We start from the raw sequence: 21,308 nt of genomic DNA, 5'->3' as shown, positions 1-21,308 counted from the left end.
TGTGTGTGTGTCCCCAGATTGAATCCCAGAAAACCAATATCCCCCAAAACGTTCTTGTCCCTCATGTCTTTTCCACAGTTATCTTTGATTACGTCATATCCCGCTTTAAAAAAAATGACGACGGGATTGCATTTCAGCTTGAAGCTTACAAATTAATTAAAGTTTGTATACCTAAGGCGCTATTATGGAAAGTTTTCTAGCGATTTGGACAAATTCAAGGGACATTCGCTGTACTGTAATTTAGAAACACCTGAAACAATGATCTTCTCAAAACTGCTCCGAAACTATGCCAAAACATTAAATAAATTGTAATCAGCAATCTGTTTGCTTCGCTAGGCTCTCCTGTGTCAGGAGTCCGGACTTCCGTTCGTCATCATACTTTATTTAGCTTTTATAGATACCCATTCATCAAAGCAGATTAAACCCGTTGGATTGAGGAAGTCAAACCTATAGTCTAGCAAACGCATGCACATTCCGTGCCATACAGGGCTAAAACGCTTCGCGTTACATAAACAAACACAATTCCCGTTGGACTGAACATCACCGTCAAAACTGAAAAAGAGGATGCCTAAACACTAATTCTAAGACCTACATCGTTGTTGTTGTCATCTATTCAACGCCTAAAACGAACTCTTTATCGTTTCCTGAATTTCAAAAACATAAAGATATGCCATGTTTACTCTAAAAATGTACCCACAATTATAGATAATAGGTTATTTAGGCATACGTACTTCCGCATGCTTCGCAAAGACCAACTGAACCCGTCTCAGTGTTCGGGTTTTGGCTAGCGAAGCCTTATTACATGTAGTCTCTGTGTTGGCTGTTTTTTTCAAGTGTTGATATTTTTAGTTTCAGACCGACAAGTTGACTAATGCTTCTCGTGACTTGTTTAAATTTGATGTTGGTTGTTTTGTGTGCGTGCGCGCGCGCGCGTGTGTGTGTGTATGGGAGAGGGGGATCACCTTACATCAATATTGTATGCTTAGCTCCCTTGGTACAGCTATCGAGACACGATGTTACATTAAAAGTGGCAAGAGACTTGGTCAGCTTACTATTTAAATGTTGCCAATGATCGCACCTAGCTTGACGATAATAAATGTGATGATGCTGATTCTTTTGCTGGTTCTTGCAAGTTGAGGAAGGTTAACAAGGCAGGAATTTCTTAAAGGTCAAGTTACCATGCAATCCCATAATCCGGATCGATCAACGTTTTCAGTAAAGAAAGCTAAAAATGCGGTCGCCACAGTGGTGCCTCAATTGTTTTCAAAGGCAAAAAATGATGCCATCGATGGCATCCCTAGCTCTCTCTCTCTCTCTCTCTCTCTCTCTCTCTCTCTCTCTCTCTCTCTCTCTCTCTCTCTCTCTCTCTCTCTCTCTCTCTCTCTCTCTCTCTCTCACACACACACACACACACACACACACACACACACACACACACACACACACACACAATTCTGAAACTGCGCAAAGACACACGCACAAAAACACCAGCTCACACACACACACACACACACCCCACCCCCCCCCCCCCCCCCACACACACACACACACACTTCTCCCATAGTTTAACTTACGGGCACAAGTTACTCCTGCGTCTTCGCCATGTCCACACTGAGTTATGAATCCCGACCCCAGGAAAGCCGCAGTAGATTAGCGTTTCTGTACCGGCACAGTTTACGTCGTCCATCAAAATTGCGGTAGGGATCCCAACTCTTGGAGTGCGCTAACAATCCATGAGAGCGTATTCATGCGACTGCATGTACCCCTTCTTTCGATTTGAGAAGATTCTTCTGATCGTCATTTTTATAGAGACATGTAGCTTATCGTCTCCGCATTACCAAAAAATGGTTCAGTCTTTAATACTCTGTGTTTAACAGTAAAGCACGAGTCATTGGTATACCGACAGATTTTGAGCTAGACTAGCATTTGAAAGTCGACTCATTCGATAAACTCGATAAAAGTAGTAGACGACTCATGGAACGGGACTGTAAACGCACACACACACACACACACTGACACACACACACACACACACACACACACACACACACACACACACAACACAAACACACACACACACAAAACAGTGAAAATGTTATTGTGGCAAGTTCATTGTGTGAGGTACAAATGACTTTATGTCAAATGTTAGTATTCATTACCCGCGGTCTTTGATTGGCTGTAGCTAGGTAACGAAAATTCCTCGACTGACAGGTCCACGCCGATTGCCCGGGAGGGGTAGATTACTGAACAAAATCAAAACGAGACCCAAACTGTGAAAATGGTATCCAGGGGAGACAATCTTCTTGATATAATTCAAAGGGCAATATGCAGCGGTTGTTTCCCTTGCACTAAGTTTATTGTGTTTTGTTTTGTATTAAACATGTAATTTTGTCATGGCACCTACTTAGTTTTCTAACAGACAGATAGACAAACAAAAAAACTAGAGAGACTGATTCAGAGCTGGAAGATAGAGTGTTTACCAGTTCTCTGCACAGATGCACCCAAAGAAGAATGTCACAGCCAGAGATGCACTGCACAGTGAAAAGACGACACGTTCAGATGAGCGAACATGCTACACACTTTACTTAATTCTCTCTCTGTCTATATGTGTGTGCGTCTGTTTGTCTTTCAGACTTTATCTGTTTGTCTCTCAACTCTTTCTCTTGAGTTCCTCAGACGTTTTTTGACTTTCGCTTTTCGCTTGTATAGATGAGAAAACACACACATACTCACACACCTGTGCTCGCACACTAACACACACACAGAATCACTCAGGAAAACAGAAAGAGTGCGTGTTATACATAGGAAGAGATCGACAGACCCAAGAAAGGCAGAATAAAAACCTTAATGATATAAACAAAAACACTGAAGAGTGATCTGTATTGACTTTATTCAGAATATAAATCCTGCAACAACATTCACAGTACAGCAGTAGAACACCAATCACATACAGATTATACTGATATAAATAACACCAGACAGGCTACTCAATTCCCTCCTCAATAAGACTTTTAACATTGAGAATAACAGTCATCAGAACACTGCTTTCTTCATCTTCAAGCCTCCCCTTAGGCTATCGTGCATATCAGTCAGTCCCTTATTTTAAATGACTAGATCAGAGAGGTCGAGGGTCTCCATTTCTGTTGAAGAAGCCATGCCTGGGAGGAAAATCTTGCATGAATTCTAGGTGAATAATTCTAAAATACTCGTGAAATATTTCAGCTGGTTCAAAATCAGAAATAGTCTTTACAGCTCAGAACCCCTATGAATCTGTTTTTGTTTTGGTGGTAAAACCCCACCTTTAAGTTGTAAAAACCCAATGAGCTGGATGTTTACAACATAAAATCCAATGAGCTTGATGTTTACACACACAAAACACTCAATGTTTCCCGTTTCAAAATAATCGTTACACCTCAGAATTTCCAAATGACAACACTGACCAGTGGGTTTTTTGGTCGTTTTTTCAGTAAGGCCAAGTTAATTAAGTCAAGTGCATTTAAGAGTGATCAAGTACAAACAACACAGAACAAAACAAGCGAGGACAAAAAAACAACAAAAAGATAAACACTGAGCAGTCTAAGTTTCAACAGATGATCCAACAAAATACAAATCAACCATGTTTTTAGAATACTCGGACACGCTGCAACAACATTTGATACATGTTTGCTGTAGCTCAGAAAACACTAATACTTCTTCACAATCCTTTTCCACACCAATCACTAACATTTTCAACAACAAAGATATACATGTATAAACAAAACTATACTAAACCCGTTTATAGAAACTACAACCCCACAGTCAATTAAAAGAGTGTATACGTGTACACACACACACACAAATCAACACTGACCACCAATAAGAGTTTGTAATGATCAACCAGAATAGAAATCTTCATCCCACACTGGACAATTGATAAAAGTGATGTGAATTAAATCAGTGATTTTTCTGGCATTAATGAAGACAACACTTAGTTAAAGGCACAGTCCTTCCCCTGTAAACAATTCAGCTCAACATAATCACACATCTGGTCAGACTTTTGCATGGGATAAGGCAATGCCTCCACGTGTGGTTTTTAGGAATTAACTTCATAAACACACATCTGGTCAGACTTTTGCATGGGATAAGGCAATGCCTCCACGTGTGGTTTTTAGGAATTAACTTCATAATCACACATCTGGTCAGACTTTTGCATGGGATAAGGCAATGCCTCCACGTGTGGTTTTTAGGAATTAACTTCATAAACAAATTCAAACTCTGCACAGAAAGCAAAAACGACATTGATTTTTGGTATATGTCAAAGTGGAGGGATTGTATTATTCCACACAAAAGCAGAACTTCTTCTCTTCTTCTTCTTCGTTCATGGGCTGAAACTCCCACATTCACTCATGTCTTTTGCTCGAGTGGGTTTTTACGCGTATGACCGTTTTTACCCCGCCATTCAGGCAGCCATACGCCACTTTCGAGAGAAGCATTATGCTGGGTATTTTCGTGTTTCTGTAACCAACCAAACTCTGACATGGATTACAGGATCTTTTCCATGCACACTTGCATGGTCTTGTGCTTGCGCGCGTGTACACACGAAGGGGATAGTAAGGCACCAGCAGGTCTGCAGATAAGTTGACCTGGGAGATAGGAAAAATCTCCACCCTTAACCCACCAGGCGCGGCCGGAATTTGAACCTGCGACCTTCCACACAGAAGGCCAATCATGTCTTATTCACTACGCCACTGCGCTCGTCATTTTAAGAAATAACTCCAACCTCTACACAGAAAGCGTAAAGGATGTTAATTGTTGGCGTGTGTTGAGGTGGAGAGACCATCTCATTCCACACAAAAACTGAACTATTTTCAAGGAAAGAACTGCGCCTTCTATAATAACAAGCAGACAATACTTGACAGGAATGTTATCACATTTGCTTCAACGGCGAATCAACAACTTCAGGAAAAGGCACATACAATATATACAAACATTTAAACAAGTACATGTCATAAATAAACTAACCTATATAGCGGACAGCAGAACCCCCTTATTAAAAAAAACCATTTTTAGAACACCTCAATTTTCTTCTTGTCAGATTTTGAAGGTTCTAAACAAGATGGTATACACACTATCAATTAATAAGAATAAAGGGAACTAAAGCTACACATTTCCACCAGTGTTTCAATTCCTTTAATACATGTAGTAAAGAGGTGGACTAGAATAAAAATTTTAAAAAAGCAAATTCACACCAACATCAAACAATAATAAATTTAAAAATTTTAGATTTAAACTTTTACCATGAAACAGGCCCTTCTTTAGATCCCCATTTTAAAGACACCTGTTCTCTTTAGAATCCTTAATCCTCCTATACGATTTTCTGTCATATGAAGACTTCCTCTCTTTTACGAGCTGATTTTCTCAAAATTTCTGAGGTCATAAAGATCTTGAATAATCTGAATGAAAACAAGTGCTCATAGATTTCATGTCAAACAGAATAGTTTGACACATTCTCGTCATAGAAGTAAGTAAACCTAGAGAAAATGGTCAAAAACAATATTAGGAGAGAAAAAAGAAAAAAATACCCATTAAACATGTGTTGCGAATGTAAATGTCAAAACGTCCATAAGAACTAACCATAACGGCATAAGAACTAGCCATCAGAACTAGCCATCAGAACTAGCCATCAGAACTAGCCATCAGAACTAGCCATCAGAACTAGCCATCAGAACTAGCCATCAGAACTAGCCATCAGAACTAGCCATCAGAACTAGCCATCAGAACTAGCCATCAGAACTAGCCATCAGAACTAGCCATCAGAACTAGCTATCAGAACTAGCCATCACACTGAAGAAATGTAAACTCAATGTATTTAAATAAAAACCCAGAAAACGTAAACATAAAAGGAGTAAAACTGTCAAAAACGGTGAAATTATCATTTTTCTTTTGATTGAAACTGAATACATGTATCATAGCACATACAAAAATCTTGTCTCAAAAGTACTCGATACTCTGTTGGCTTTTAGGTTCAAGCCTAATCTTGCCTCAGAGTACTTAGTGTTGGCTTTTAGGTTCAAGCCTATTAATCTTGACTAAGAGTACTAGTGTGTTGACTTTAGGTTCAAGCCTATTAATCTTGACTAAGAGCCTACTTAGTGTGTTGGCTTTTATGTTCAAGCCTATTCTTGCCTCAGAGTACTAATAGTGTTGACTTTAGGTTCAAGCCTATTAATCTTGACTAAGAGTACTAGTGTGTTGACTTTAGGTTCAAGCCTATTAATCTTGACTAAGAGTAGTAGTGTGTTGGCTTTTAGGTTCAAGCCTAATCTTGCCTCAGAGAACTTAGTGTTGGCTTTTAGGTTCAAGCCTATTAATCTTGACTAAGAGTACTGACGTGTGTTGGCTTTTAGGTTCAAGCCTATTAATCTTGACTAAGAGTACTAGTGTGTTGACTTTAGGTTCAAGCCTATTAATCTTGACTAAGAGCCTACTTAGTGTGTTGGCTTTTATGTTCAAGCCTATTCTTGCCTCAGAGTACTAATAGTGTTGACTTTAGGTTCAAGCCTATTAATCTTGACTAAGAGTACTAGTGTGTTGACTTTAGGTTCAAGCCTATTAATCTTGACTAAGAGTAGTAGTGTGTTGGCTTTTAGGTTCAAGCCTATATAATCTTGCCTCAGAGTACTTAGTGTTGGCTTTTAGGTTCAAGCCTATTAATCTTGACTAAGAGTACTCACGTGTGTTGGCTTTTAGGCTCAAGCCTATTAATCTTGACTAAGAGTACTAGTGTGTTGACTTTAGGTTCAAGCCTATTAATCTTGACTAAGAGCCTACTTAGTGTGTTGGCTTTTATGTTCAAGCCTATTCTTGCCTCAGAGTACTAATAGTGTTGACTTTAGGTTCAAGCCTATTAATCTTGACTAAGAGTACTAGTGTGTTGACTTTAGGTTCAAGCCTATTAATCTTGACTAAGAGTAGTAGTGTGTTGGCTTTTAGGTTCAAGCCTAATCTTGCCTCAGAGTACTTAGTGTTGGCTTTTAGGTTCAAGCCTATTAATCTTGACTAAGAGTACTGACGTGTGTTGGCTTTTAGGTTCAAGCCTATTAATCTTGACTAAGAGTACTAGTGTGTTGGCTTTTAGGTTCAAGCCTAATCTTGCCTCAGAGTACTAAGTGTTGGCTTTTAGGTTCAACTGCCTAATCTTGCCTCAGAGTACTAAGTGTTGGCTTTTAGGTTCAAGCCTATTAATCTTGACTAAGAGTACTAGTGTGTTGGCTTTTAGGTTCAAGCCTAATCTTGCTTCAGAGTACTTAGTGTTGGCTTTTAGGTTCAAGCCTATTAATCTTGACTAAGAGTACTAGTGTGTTTGTTTTTAGGTTCAAGCCTAATCTTGCCTCTGAGTACTTAGTGTTGGCTTTTAGGTTCAAGCCTATTAATCTTGACTAAGAGTACTCGTGTGTTGGCTTTTAGGTTCAAGCCTATTAATCTTGACTAAGAGTACTCGTGTGTTGGCTTTTAGGTTCAAGCCTATTAATCTTGACTAAGAGTACTAGTGTGTTGGCTTTTAGGTTCAAGCCTAATCTTGCCTCAGAGTACTTAGTGTTGGCTTTTAGGTTCAAGCCTATTAATCTTGACTAAGAGTACTGACGTGTGTTGGCTTTTAGGTTCAAGCCTATTAATCTTGACTAAGAGTACTGACGTGTGTTGGCTTTTAGGTTCAAGCCTAATCTTGCCTCAGAGTACTCAGTGGATAGCTCTAATTATATATTATAAATACAATCATCTTCCTGAAAGTTATAATTGCACTATACTGTCATGGACTCTGCAATTTTAGTAGAAAAGAATACCAGTATCATAAAAGCCAGGGAGGGGGGCATTTGCAGGGATCAAATGAAAAGAGTCCAAACAAACAGAAAATACATCAACAATGACATTCTTTGGTGACTTTTTCACTATTGTTGTTGATAAATTAGACCAATTACAGTGAAAAATGTAAAGAATAAAAATGACGAAAAAGTTTCATTTCATAAGTGAAGTGAACTAAGGGACATGAAAAAGAAAAAAAAAAGAAGCACAGAGTGCTGTCAATCAAAGTTCTCAAGACTTGGGCTGCAGCAACCACAAACGATTACAAAAGACAAACAAAATCAAGGACACAAAATAATGCATACAAATCAAAATATTTACCAGACTAAAAACCTTGGCTTCCACTCATAAAAAGCAGAAATTCCTGAAATTTTAAGGGTCGTTAGCGGGGGGGGGGGGGGGTGTCAGGAGAAAAATAATGGAGTTTCACATTCAAAATGGTACATGTACAGGTTTTTTATTTTACAAGTTTCTCAGACATCTGCGAATCTATAGCCCTGTACAACATAATTACCCAACAATGGCACAAAAAGCACTCTGCAAAGTCCTCTTCACTTAAAAAAAAAAAATCATATATATCTATAATTTACAAATAAGAATTTTCTTTGAAGAAAATGTCCGCTTCATATAATCATGGAAAAGAGGATTCCTTTTGACCGTGTACGGACATTTTAATGACTCCAGGCAAATTTAGATTTTTAACGTTTCAAAAATGTAAAACGAGTTCAAAACGTGTTTTTAACATGTCCCGAAAAAGATACAGAAGTAGTGAAACTGATAGGCAAAAACAGCTCCAGCAAACCCCCGCAAAAGTCAAGGTTATGATGGACAACCTCCTTTGTAAAACTTCAAGGTCACCAGTTTGTTGACCTTCGGTTCTTGATTACCATTAAAATGTCCTTCAGGGCTAAGTTGCAAAGGTGACGCCCTCTTAACCTTTGGTTGCCAGGGTTACGACCTCTCACCCTCGGCGGCCAGGGTTACGACCTCTTAGCCTTGGTTGCCAGGGTGATGACCTCTAGTTGTTCTTGCCCAGGAGAGACATGAGGAAGAGGAAGATGTTACGACAGCTCGCACCCTTGGTTGCCAGGGTGACGACCTCTAGTTGTTCTTGCCCATGAGAGACACGAGGAAGAGGAAGATGTTACGACCTCTCCCCCTTGGTTGCCAGGGTGACGACCTCTAGTTGCTCTTGCTCAAGAGAGACATAAGGAAGATGTTACGACCTCTCACCCTTGGTGGCCAGGGTGATGACCTCTAGTTGCTCTTGCCCATGAGAGACAGGAGCATGAGGAAGATCATGACGACGTCCATGTAGAGCTGGAGAGCGCCGGAGATGTACTCCTCGGGGGACAGCTCGTGCTTCTTGCCTCCCACGATCATTTGCGTGTCGTAGACCAGAAACTGCAAGTCCATGGACAAGAAAGATTTACTGTTTAAAAAAGTCAAGAGAGAAGTAACAAGTCGCGTGAAGTGATAGAAAAACATTTAGTCAAGCTGTCGGCATCAAAGTAAAAGATTAACACCAAAATACAGTCATCGCTGAGACTATATTAAGATAGTCTCGACTAACCACACCTTAAGACCGAGATGGGTCACGCTCGTCTCCATCCATAGCTTGCGAATGCAGTACTTGCTTAATTGCAGAAAATATTCTGTAATTCCGAGCACATTTTTAGTGTAAACATGACATATGTATATGTTTTTGAATTCAGAAGAAATTGAGGAATACGATGCAATCATTTTTAAATCTGTTAAGCTACTCTTACAATGTGCCGAATTGCCCTTGCGAATAGCATTTTCCAATAATTCACAATGATCGGGACATGGTCGCAAGACTTTCGTAAATGTTCTTAACTATTCCTTACAATTCGTCTCTTGTTTTGAACATAGCAACTTGCTCCTAATATTCGCAAGGAAGTCATATTGCTATTTTTTTTTCGCAACGTACTCGTTACTACTCACAAGACATTTGTAATCATCCCAATGTATTCGTGGGCGTGACAGTGCTACCTCAACTTTCACAAAAAGCCAAATATGACGTCATCAGACATTTATCGAAAAAAGTTTTAAAAAACGTCTGGGTATATCATACCTAGGAACTCGCATGTGAAATTTCATGAAGATCGGTCCAGTAGTTTTTTCTGAATCGCTCTACACACACACACACACACACACACACACACACACACACACACACACACACACACACACACACGCACATACACCACGACCCTCGTTTCGATTCCCCCTCGATGTAAAAATATTTAGTCAAAACTTGACTAAATATAAACAAGTCGCGTAAGGCGAAAATACAATATTTAGTCAAGTAGCTGTCGAACTCACAGAATGAAACTGAACGCAATGCAACGCAGCAAGACCGCAGCATCGTCAGTCCACCGCGCACGGCAAAGGCAGTGAAATTGACAAGAAGAGCGGGGTAGTACTTGCGCTGAGAAGGATAGCACGCTTTTCTGTACCTCTCTTCGTTTTAACTTTCTGAGCGTGTTTTTAATCCAAACATATCATATCTATATGTTTTTGGAATCAGGAACCGACAAGGAATAAGATGATAGTGTTTTTAAAACGATTTCGAAAAAAAAAATTTGATAATAATTTTTATATATTTAATTTTCAGAGCTTGTTTTTAATATAACATATTTATATGTTTTTGGAATCAGCAAATGATGGAGAATAAGATAAACGTAAATTTGGATCGTTTTATAAATTTTTATTTTTTTTTACAATTTTCAGATTTTTAATCACCAAAGTCATTAATTAATTTTTAAGCCACCAAGCTGAAATGCAATACCGAAGTCCGGGCTTCGTCGAAGATTACTTGACCAAAATTTCAACCTATTTGGTTGAAAAATGAGGGCGTGACAGTGCCGCCTCAACTTTCACGAAAAGCCGGATATGACGTCATCAAAGACATTTATCCAAAAAATGAAAAAAACGTTCGGGGATTTCATACCCAGGAACTCTCATGTCAAATTTCATAAAGATCGGTCCAGTAGTTTAGTCTGAATCGCTCTACACACACAATCACACACACACACACAAACACACAGACACACACACACACGCACATACACCACGACCCTCGTTTCGATTCCCCCTCGATGTTAAAATATTTAGTCAAAACTTGACTAAATATAAAAAAGCAAATGCTTACACGACTCTCCTTTGTCATTACCCATTACAATTTACACCCATTGTACTTAGGTGAGTCAAAAATCAAAACCAAAAATAAAGGCAAGTTCATGAAACTTTACTATATACACTCTTTGACTGCAATTTATGTTCCTTATATGGTCAAACGCGTCTTTTTTAATTTCCATATAAGGTAAAAGGTGGTGTAAAGCTGTGGAAAAACCCAGGAAACCAATGTGTAAATATCTGAGCATGCGCTTTGAAGAGCTAAAACGTTGTGTAAATATCTGAGCATGCGCACTCGTGGTGAAAACTAGTCAAAATTCACTGTACGTCTAATTTTAGCTGCGCAAGAATCTTCCAATGCTTGGCTTGGAAACAACAATGGCGCTCCAAGGAAAAGGAGATTTTGCACCGGTTCGAAGCAAAATCTCCAGTCCAGTAACATTGGAATAATTTCATACCACCTATATCTATCATCATGGATCTGGAAAGGATATTGCTTAAATTGCGTCCACATACAACTATAATGCACCTGAGAAATAAAACCTTGAACGCTGTGACATTTCTGTTGGCTGCAGAGTGTTTCTGCTTGTGAGATCTAAATGCGACAAGCAATAATGATTGTGAACGTTAAAGAATGAACGATAACGACAATTCCTACAACAGGCACTTACTTTCTGTAGCCTTAAGAGTACATGCTGCAAGAACATTTCTTTTTATTTTACGCCAGGCCACCGTAAACGATCTCTAGAACTTTGTGAACGACAGCACACTGAAATGTGGCGCGACACACATTTGCCAGCAGACCGACTTTGGAACTCGTGACGTCAAATGTTTGAAACAAATTGCAACATTTGTTTCCAAAATACGTCATGTTTGGCCGATGTTTTGATTCTCCAGACTGTTGCAGTCTTGCAAGAGTAAAACAAATCCTCTTGTTTGTTTTGTTCTCCAGAGTGTTTCAGTGTGAACTCAATATAAGGTGAGAGCACAGCTGACAACAGAAGCTGACAAAAATGACATCAAATGATCGGACTACTTTCAAGCTCGGATGTACGAAACACACCCATTGACCACAGACTTCCGGATTAGGCGTCGAGGCCCTGTATGGGATGTAAACAGACGCAGTGATGTGTATAAAAACATAACAACACACGTCTTACCCATTAAAGTGTACTAAAACAATTACACAATGTTCTATTGTAACTCACGTTGGAAATCCCTCGCGACTTTCTTTGTTTAGTGGTGCACTGAGGGGGTCTCGGCAAGCCTCGACCCCCGAGATTCCCAACGTGAGTTATAAATAGAACATTGTGTAATCTCTATATACACAAAACAAAACAGTCACAAGAACGTTGCCCTCTCAGTTTCCCTTTGTCTTCAATAAAACATTCAATAAACTCATCTTTCTTGGCTTTTTGAGTCACTTGAGAAAAAGTGACTCTATGTAATCGGTCAGTGTTAGTCTGTCCGGCCGGCCGGCCGGCCGGCCGGCCGTCCGTAGACACCACCTTAACGTTGGACTTTTCTCGGAAACTATCAAAGCGATCGGGCTCATATTTTGTTTAGTCGTGACCTCCAATGACCTCTACACTTTAACGATGGTTTCGTTGACCTTTGACCTTTTTCAAGGTCACAGGTCAGCGTCAAAGGAAAAATTAGACATTTTATATCTTTGACAAAGTTCATCGGATGTGATTGAAACTTTGTAGGATTATTCTTTACATCAAAGTATTTACATCTGTAGCCTTTTACGAACGTTATCAGAAAAACAAGGGAGATAACTAGCCTTTTCTGTTCGGCAACACACAACTTAACGTTGGGCTTTTCTCGGAAACTATAAAAGTGACCGGGCTCAAATTTTATGTGAACGTGACTCATTGTGTTGTGAATAGCAATTTCTTCCTGTCCATCTGATGCCTCATATAATATTCAGAACTGCGAAAGTGACTCGATCGAGCGTTTGCTCTTCTTGTTTATTTTTTATTTAAGAATGTTAGCAGTAGATCTGTTTCCGATTTATTTTCTGAATTCATTCATACTTAGGGAATGAAAATGCTGCCTTAAATATCTTCAACTACCTTTGCTCTTCACAAAAAACATTGCAGTGTGCATCCTGAAATAAAGTTTGTTAAAGTCGTCAAAGTATGACTGTGGTCAAATTTGCGAATACTTTGCTCAAAATTCTTCCGAATACTTTTTACCAAAAACGGTTGGCCTAATAAGGGCAATTCCTTTACTGCATATATCAATATGCAAACCCCAACAGAAAACTCAAGGACCTTACCAGCGCAAACACAAGGGCTCCTAGACCGGCATATACGCAGTCCATGATCTGTGACAACAAAAAGAAATTGATTCATTACATCCAATTAAAGTAGTACTGTAGTCTATCAAAATCACATATGTGACCCTCCACCACGAAATGAGTCGGATGTCACCTCGCTCGGTTCTGCGCTAGGCCTAATATACGTCCGGGGGGGTGTCAGGTATCAGTGTGAGGATCACCTTAGGCTTTAAATAATAACTCAAAAAGTTTTCACTCTTTTCTAAAACGGTGTTCCCCATTGGATAGAGCATAAAAAGCTCTTTAAAAAATTGAAAAATATAAGAATCATGCAAAGGTGACATGCGACTCATTCCGTGGTGGAGGGTCACATATAACCAAGTCCAGGCAAACCCCAAGGGTGCCTCTACTTATAAGCATCGTAAACCAACATTTACATGCACTCATCAGCCTTGCTTTACAAGTATATTACACACTGTGGCATGTCTGAGTACCGTATTTTTCAGACTATATTATGGCGATTCGTATAATAAAGGGTGCAGCCCCCACATTCAAGGTAAAATTGAGAAAAATCCACACAATAGGTGCTTGCGGTGAATTGGCCGCACATCAAAGGAAGAATACAGAGTGGAAATATTTTTGCTCCCGATGTGTGCAGGTGAGATCAAAGGCCATACACTGTGTTGCCTCAGAAAACCAAACTTCATGCAGTATTTGACGTTGGAACACAGTTGAAGCTCGCTGAAGCTCGCATAATTCATGATCCGCTAACTTCGACCATTATTTTTAATATTCACTGAGACTCAGCATGTAACCTCTACATACTTACCCTGTTGTATCCCCAGACGTAGAAGGTGATCGAACAGGCAAAGCCACAGAAGATGAGAACCATGAGTAAGACAAACAGACACCCAGAACACATGGTGAAGTCAATCTGTAACAACAATTACACAGCATATCCAATCATTATCGTAATCATCATACAGGCAAAGCCACAGAAGACGACAACCATGAGCAAGGCAAACACAGACCTGGGAACCCTTGTTTTGCACTTGGAGTATTCTCAAGCAAACTTGGTGTATTGTCAGAAAAACGAGCGTATTCCACACAGCATTTGAACACCCATGATTCAAACATGTTTCACACGCGTCCGTCGCACCGTTAATTAAATTTACCAAAACGTTTAAAACAAATGCTTCTTTCAATGTTTACTGACAAAAACTTGTAATCATGTGTCAAAATACCGTATTGGCTTTGGGTTTCGCTTGTGAACAAAAGTAGTCTAAGAATATTCTAGGAAGACAAACATAGAGAGAAAGAGAGAGAGAGAGAGAGAGAGAGAGAGAGAGAGAGAGAAAGAGAGAGAAAGAGAGATCAAGAGAGATAAAAATCAATTTTTTATCAATGACGGTTGTGGCATAAGCATACAAAGAGAATAGGAACAAGAGTTTGCAAGTGACAAGCACAAGAACAAGATAACAGAGAAATTGTACTCAGCAAAAACATGGACAATAAAACACGAACAGGGACCGGTTTCAACATTTTGCTTAAAAGAACCGGTTTTGACATTGTTTCTTAAGACAAAATGTTGAAACCGAGAGTGAAAGAGAGAAAACAGACAGATATAGACAGACAGAGAAACAGATAGACAACTAGAGAAACAGACAGACAGTCAGAAAAACAGACCTTGGTTTGAATGGCGAAGATGGAAATAGACACACATACGGCGGCAGTAATGCCCACAGCCAGCAGCACAATATTTGTGTTATGGAAACTGCAAAAGAAAATTAACTGGTGAAGCCATTTACTTCTCTCTCTCTCTCTCTCTCTCTCTCTCTCTCTCTCTCTCTCTCTCTCTCTCTCTCTCTCTCTCTCTCTCTCTCTCTCTCTCTCTCTCTCTCTCTCTCTCTCTCTCTCTCTCTCTCTCTCTCTCTCTCTCTCTCTCTCTCTCTCTCTCTCTCTCTCTCTCTCTCTCTCTCTCTCTCTCTCTCTCTCTCTCTCTCTCTCTCTCTCTCTCTCTCTCTCTCTCTCTCACACACACACACACACATATACTCTCTCTCTCTCCCTCTCTTTCATTTCAAAGAAATCAAATCACAATGTCAGCATAAATGACTGATCATAAACTTAGCCATGGTAGAAACATACATATGCGCTGAATTAGTAAGCACGCATACCCCCTGCCCCCCTCCCCTTTATGCCGGTACAGGTTAGCCTGTGAAGTCTATCTAATGCCATATGAATACATTTATACCAATCTGCCTTAAATAATTCCACACACACACACACACACACACACACACACAGACACACACAAAATTCAAAGTTATTGTGACATTAAATTATACACAAAACAAAACTTAAATCTATAATCAAACTTTCTATTACTTAAACCCTAATATTACCCGCTATTACGAGCTAGTCGTGTGACAGAGAGTTTTCTTGCACACGAGACTGTAGATGTTTCACGACGGCTTTAGCCGGAGTGAAACAGCAGCAGTCGAGTGTGCAAGAAAACTCTCTGTCACACGACTAGCTCGTAATGGCGATTATGTCTCACAGCATAGGCATAGAAAGATATAAATGAGTTTTTGGGGACAAAATAACAGGCACAAAACCAGACTGACAACACAATTGCCTTTTCACACATACCGTACACACGCATGCGCGCAGAAGATAGATCCAATTCGTTTCGTGTCTTTTCCTGGTTGAATGCATTTAACAAAGTATCAACCAACGTTTCTGAATCTTTCAATGAAAAAAACAACTTTTTTTGAACCAAACAGCACAAACCAACGAAAGCTAAACACACAAACACACACGCGCACTAACACAGATTGAATGCAAAGCGCGAACGAACACAGAGAATTTTAGTAGGTCAGGTCGTGGGAAAGTCCACCCGAAATGTTCCACAGGGGAACTGGTTGTGTTTGGATTGTTCTTTTTCTCACAGTGATGTTGATGTTGTTTACAGTGCAGTTTTGAAAGAATATTTTCCGAATTTGGGGCACACTTTCGTCTTTCGGTTCGTTTATCTTGTCGAAGTAACATTCGAGTGTTTCTAAATCCAAACCTTCCATCACCGCTGGTGCAGATTAGACCTGCCTATGACTGTCTGCGTGCGTGTTAGAGCTGAAGACGAAGCCTCAATCGCCAAAGCGTCACCCATCTGTAGGTTCTGAGCATCGGATGTACGTTGATACGTGGTAAGATCCGCACGGAACTGTCTATGCAACTTTTTCTAGTCACAGGTGTAAGGTTCGATCTTTTCTTTGCAATCTCGTCCTCTGTGTACGTAGCAAAGCGTTTCACCATTTTCGGTTTTCGTTGCAGACGACGATAGTGAAAGTAGTACCTATAATTGTTTTGTTTTGACCTTTCGTATTCAGGGTTCTTCATTGAAGCTTGGTAAAGGGACCGTGTCGTGCAAGTGGAAAGTTGACGAAGCTTTTGAAAACAGAAATTGAATGAAGAAGAAAATGTGGCTTTCAGTTATATACAGGAGAACGGGGTTGGTGTTATTCTTTTTCCGTCAAACACGAAGTACACAGATAAAACGTGATTGACTGACCAAGGCCTGTTGGCACACTATTCAGAATGCACAACAAAATGTAACAACGCTTTGATACCCATTTTTCTACGTTCGTGATCACTTGAAATGAATACTGAAAACATAAGTGTTTAAGGTAGTGACTGAATGTATGTAACTAGGTAAACATTTTCTGAAATAAATGCATAATCAAAATAATTGATTTCGGCATCAAAGCGTGTAACATACAATCTTGCACACGTTTGCTTTAGTAGTGGCAAAGAAGGAATGCGTGTGACATTTTGATATGTCATTTTGAACTGTTATCTGTTCGGGATGTCTACGGAAGGTCTTGGGTTCGAACCCTGATCGCGCCTGGTATGTAATAAGGGTGGAGATTTTTCCGATCTTCCAGGTCAAATTTTGAGCAGACCTGCTAGTGCCTTATCCCCTTTCGTGTGCACACGCAAGCACAAGACCAAACTTGTAATCAAAAGCCGCGTATGGCTGCCTAAATGGTGGGGTAAAAACGGTCATAATATACGTACGAGCATGTAAAAACCCACTCGTGCAAAAAACACGACTGTACATGGGAGTTTCAGCCCATGATCGCACAAAAAGAAGAACAAGGACTGTTCGTCTGTCTGTTAGGGATGTCTGCGTGAGTGGAAGATAACAAAACTATTCTCACCTGCTAATTGTTGCAACCAGGTAGGAGAAGGCTAATGTCTGCACACAATCAGCACGTTGAATCATTGAGAATGCTTAAAATGTGGATATTATTATTACTAATCAAGATTTCACTTTCCCAGAGGCTTGCTTCATTGTCAACAATTTGACCTCATCAAGCATTTAAAGAACACACAAACATATTTAATGCAGGTAACACACACACAAACACGTTCACATCTAACACACTCACTCACACACACACACACACATTCACACACCCACTCACACACACATAAACACGTCAACAAACACAACTGTGCATGTCATGTATGCATCATAGAACACATGCACATAATATTAACTCATTCACGACACACATCTGTGTAAACACACATACACACGCGCACACACACCAACACAAACACACATGTTATCATGCACATTCCAGTAAAAAGCACTCACAAAAATCGTAAGACAAATAAAGTTGCCAGGGCTCTTTCTCCTGCAAATAAAATAAGATGAGTGACATTTTAAAACAATTCTCTGAATGTTTAACATACTTAGCATCAATCAGAAAATTGTCATGCAGTTTTCAGGACAGTGGAACCCCCCTTTTAAGGCCCTGTGATTTAAGACCCCGTGATTTAAGGCCCCGTGATTTAAGGCCCCGTGATTTAAGGCCCTGTGATTTAAGGCCCCGTGATTTTTAAGGCCCCGTGATTTAAGGCCCTGTGATTTTAGGCCCCGTGATTTAAGGCCCCGTGATTTAAGGCCCCGTGATTTAAGGCCCCGTGATTTTTAAGGCCCCGTGATTTAAGGCCCCGTGATTTAAGGCCCTGTGATTTAAGGCCCCGTGATTTAAGGCCCCGTGATTTAAGGCCCCGTGATTTAAGGCCCTGTGATTTAAGGCCCCGTGATTTAAGGCCCCGTGATTTAAGGCCCCGTGATTTAAGGCCCCGTGATTTAAGGCCCCGTGATTTAAGACCCCGTGATTTAAGGTCACATGATTTAAGGTCCCGTGATTTAAGGTCTCGTGATTTAAGGCCCCGTGATTTAAGGCCCCGTGATTTAAGACCCCGTGATTTAAGGCCCCGTGATTTAAGACCCCCTCTGCCTTAATGGCGGGGTAAAAACGGTCATACACGTAAAATTCCACTTGTGCAAAAACACGAGTGTACGTGGGAGTTTCAGCCCACGAACGCAGAAGAAGAAGAAGAAGAAGACCCCCTCCTTTTAAGACTCTCTAAGACCTCTAAAATTTTAATGTACTCCCATTTTAAAGGTGGTCGTCTACATTTTTGCTTTTTTTCAATAATCTTATGGTTAGATTTCGCTAAAAAGTTATGTCAGATGATGAATGAACCGTGGGAAAAAAAGTTATAGAAAAAAAATTATATGCAAAAAAAGATTTTATTTTTGGGTAGCGTGACTCACGCTTCCAATATTTTGTTTTCTGTTTGCTGAGAACATGTGCTTTGCCTAAAAATACTGACCAATCAAATTCATGTCACTATATGCTTATAGCCACGCCCAAACAAGTGCAGCAACTCCTGTTTGACCCTGGAGCGCTGTCCACGCTTTTTTTTTAAACGCACGAAATGCACGGGATTTGAGAGGAGTTTTGCGCTTGGCATTTTCCAAATAAGGATATCCTACTATGAGTACTACGCTGGAATACTACAATGAATTTTCAAACGGCTACACTGGCTTCGTCTTTCCTGATCGAAAGGGGGTGTATTGTTGATATTTGTAGATAATAGACTCTGCATTTTAATGGTCAAATGGCGATTTCGGTATAAAAATGTAGACAAGGACCTTTAAGACCAGATTTGTGTTCCACTGTGCTGGATAAATCTGAATGAAACTTATCAAGCTCAACCAGAAAACAATTATTCGATTCAAGCCTGTTGAAGTTTGATTTCTTTACAAACAAGTTTCTTTCCTCTTCTTCTTCACTTCACAACTTGGCAATAAACCATGAGTAGGTGATTCGAATGCTTGTAATGCTTTTAGTAAAAGAAAGACGACTCAAATATTTCCGTTTCAAGGTACTGAACTTGTCAAATCCAGGTGCACGGAGCCCCTGGGGCTTTTAGTCATACCTCAGGCAGCTATCCGTTAGAAGAACTACCAAGTTTCATTGACTTGCACCCAAAGAGTCAAGAACTGCGATTTTTTTACGAATTAATTTCGTACTCGGACCCGGCTGGTCTTGACCTATTTTTGGATCTAAATTTAGATCAGGTAGATCACCACATCATGCACAAAAAGACAGTCACTAGCAAACTATGTCAGACGTCATCATGAGTTTGTGTAAAACAAAATGGAGGCCGGAATCACTCAGTTGAATCGAACTCCGACCAAACACCACGTAATAACTAGGTTAATTTATGCACTCGCGTGAACAAGAAACTGTCGAGCTTCACAGATGTCGTCGTTGGGTAGTTTTGGGTTTTGGTTTACTACCATAGGAGGATTTTTGAACTGTAAATGCACTCAGCTGCAAAAAAAAAAGGCAAAACGAAGGCTGTGAGCTGCACTGTGCCTTTCACCAAGAAAGTTTGGCTTGATTACAGAACTCTACATAAAATGTGAACTTTCTCAGCAGCTTAAGAATTACATGCATGTAACATATTAATAGACAACACTCTGAAACAGATCTGTCAGGATTTTCAAGACCTGTGAAAGAGTTATACTGGCGCCCCTGATAGTAAGGCATACAACACCATGCCGCCAATCAGTTAAGACCAGTGATCAATTAGCGAATAACAAAAACTCTGATGTGTAATTGTTATGCAGTGTCCGCTCGATTTGATGCCCTTCTCTTTTATAAAATATGTACATTGGAGCCACAACTGGCTGCCGACGGTCCGCAGTGACTGTTGAGCACCATGTTTTCCAAAACTCACATGATCTCAATCCATTACCAGGGCTCTCCAAGGTGCGCGTCCCTGCGTCCTGTACGTACTAGAAGCCGAAAACACGTACTAGAAATTTATGAAGGGGGTCCCGGGACTCACTAAACTTTAAAAGAGCGAGTCCTGGGACGCACTACATTTCCTTTCTCGTGCGTACGGTATATATTTTTTTAGACTGAAATCGTCAGCTATTGTATAAAGCACACTATGCGTTACCACAATGTTTTCGTACACAGGGATTTTTCAGCTTTTGGACCCTTGGAACCCTCTAAAATTCTGCAGTGGGGGTCCAGTGGACCCTCTAAAAATTGAAAGTGGGGGTCCCAGGATCCTCTAGGAGGGGCGTCCGTGGGGAGCCCTGATAGCCTCTGGAATAACATGTTGTCAGCGATCACTGACACAGAGGGCATCATGCTCAGCGAACATTGCATAACATCCAAGTTAAACCATTTGCTGGGAAGGCTAGTCTTGATAGTCGGCAGTGTAAAGTGACATTCACGTGGCAGACTTTCAACGAACTTTTGTTGGTTTGAATACGCTCTCGAGGTGTTGAGGCCAAGTCCGCGTAAAGTGACATTCACGTGGCAGACTTTCAACGAACTTTTGTTGGTTTGAATACGCTCTCGAGGTGTTGAGGCCAAGTCCGCGTAAAGTCTGCCATGTGAACGGCCCAATGATTTAGGACAGCCCTGACTAGTAAACTCAGTTGAGCGCTGCTTTTTTTCATCGCGCTTACTGATTGGTTAGCTCTAGCCAAACTGCTCTTCCGGCCTTATGAGGTAGCTCCAGTAGTTGAACAGGCTTTCAAGTATGCCGAGAATTGCCACTTACAACTAGTTTGAGCGTTTGCGCTGTTCACACATGAGCAGTGATTTTCATTTGACTTGGTGCCGACTAAAATCGC

The 21,308-nt window shown here is 40.3% G+C and overlaps 1 protein-coding gene across 2 annotated transcripts in view; it reads right to left on the bottom strand.

The window, feature by feature from the left end:
• Positions 1–57: 57 nt before the first annotated feature.
• The window catches only part of LOC138947550 (protein lifeguard 3-like), a 35,281-nt gene continuing 14,030 nt past the window's right edge, over positions 58–21,308 (bottom strand). The window contains exons 8-14 of one of the 2 annotated variants that reach the window (XR_011449703.1): positions 17,949–17,988; positions 17,506–17,543; positions 14,972–15,059; positions 14,115–14,219; positions 13,286–13,333; positions 4,832–9,246; positions 58–489 (exon numbers count right to left, since the gene is read on the bottom strand). Coding sequence is in view for 1 of the 2 variants with exons in the window: in XM_070319042.1 (XP_070175143.1) it covers positions 9,100–9,246; positions 13,286–13,333; positions 14,115–14,219; positions 14,972–15,059; positions 17,506–17,543; positions 17,949–17,988 (466 nt within the window). In the remaining variant the exon portion in view is untranslated. Of the gene's footprint in view, positions 490–2,871; positions 9,247–13,285; positions 13,334–14,114; positions 14,220–14,971; positions 15,060–17,505; positions 17,544–17,948; positions 17,989–21,308 lie in introns of those variants that run through there. The other variant, XM_070319042.1, reaches the window with a different exon arrangement.

The sequence above is a fragment of the Littorina saxatilis genome, linkage group LG14, assembly GCF_037325665.1.
Source record: "Littorina saxatilis isolate snail1 linkage group LG14, US_GU_Lsax_2.0, whole genome shotgun sequence".
Classification (NCBI taxonomy): Eukaryota; Metazoa; Mollusca; class Gastropoda; order Littorinimorpha; family Littorinidae; genus Littorina; species Littorina saxatilis.
The sequence above is the reverse complement of the archived record's forward strand: the minus strand, read 5'-3'. Positions and strand labels throughout refer to the sequence as shown.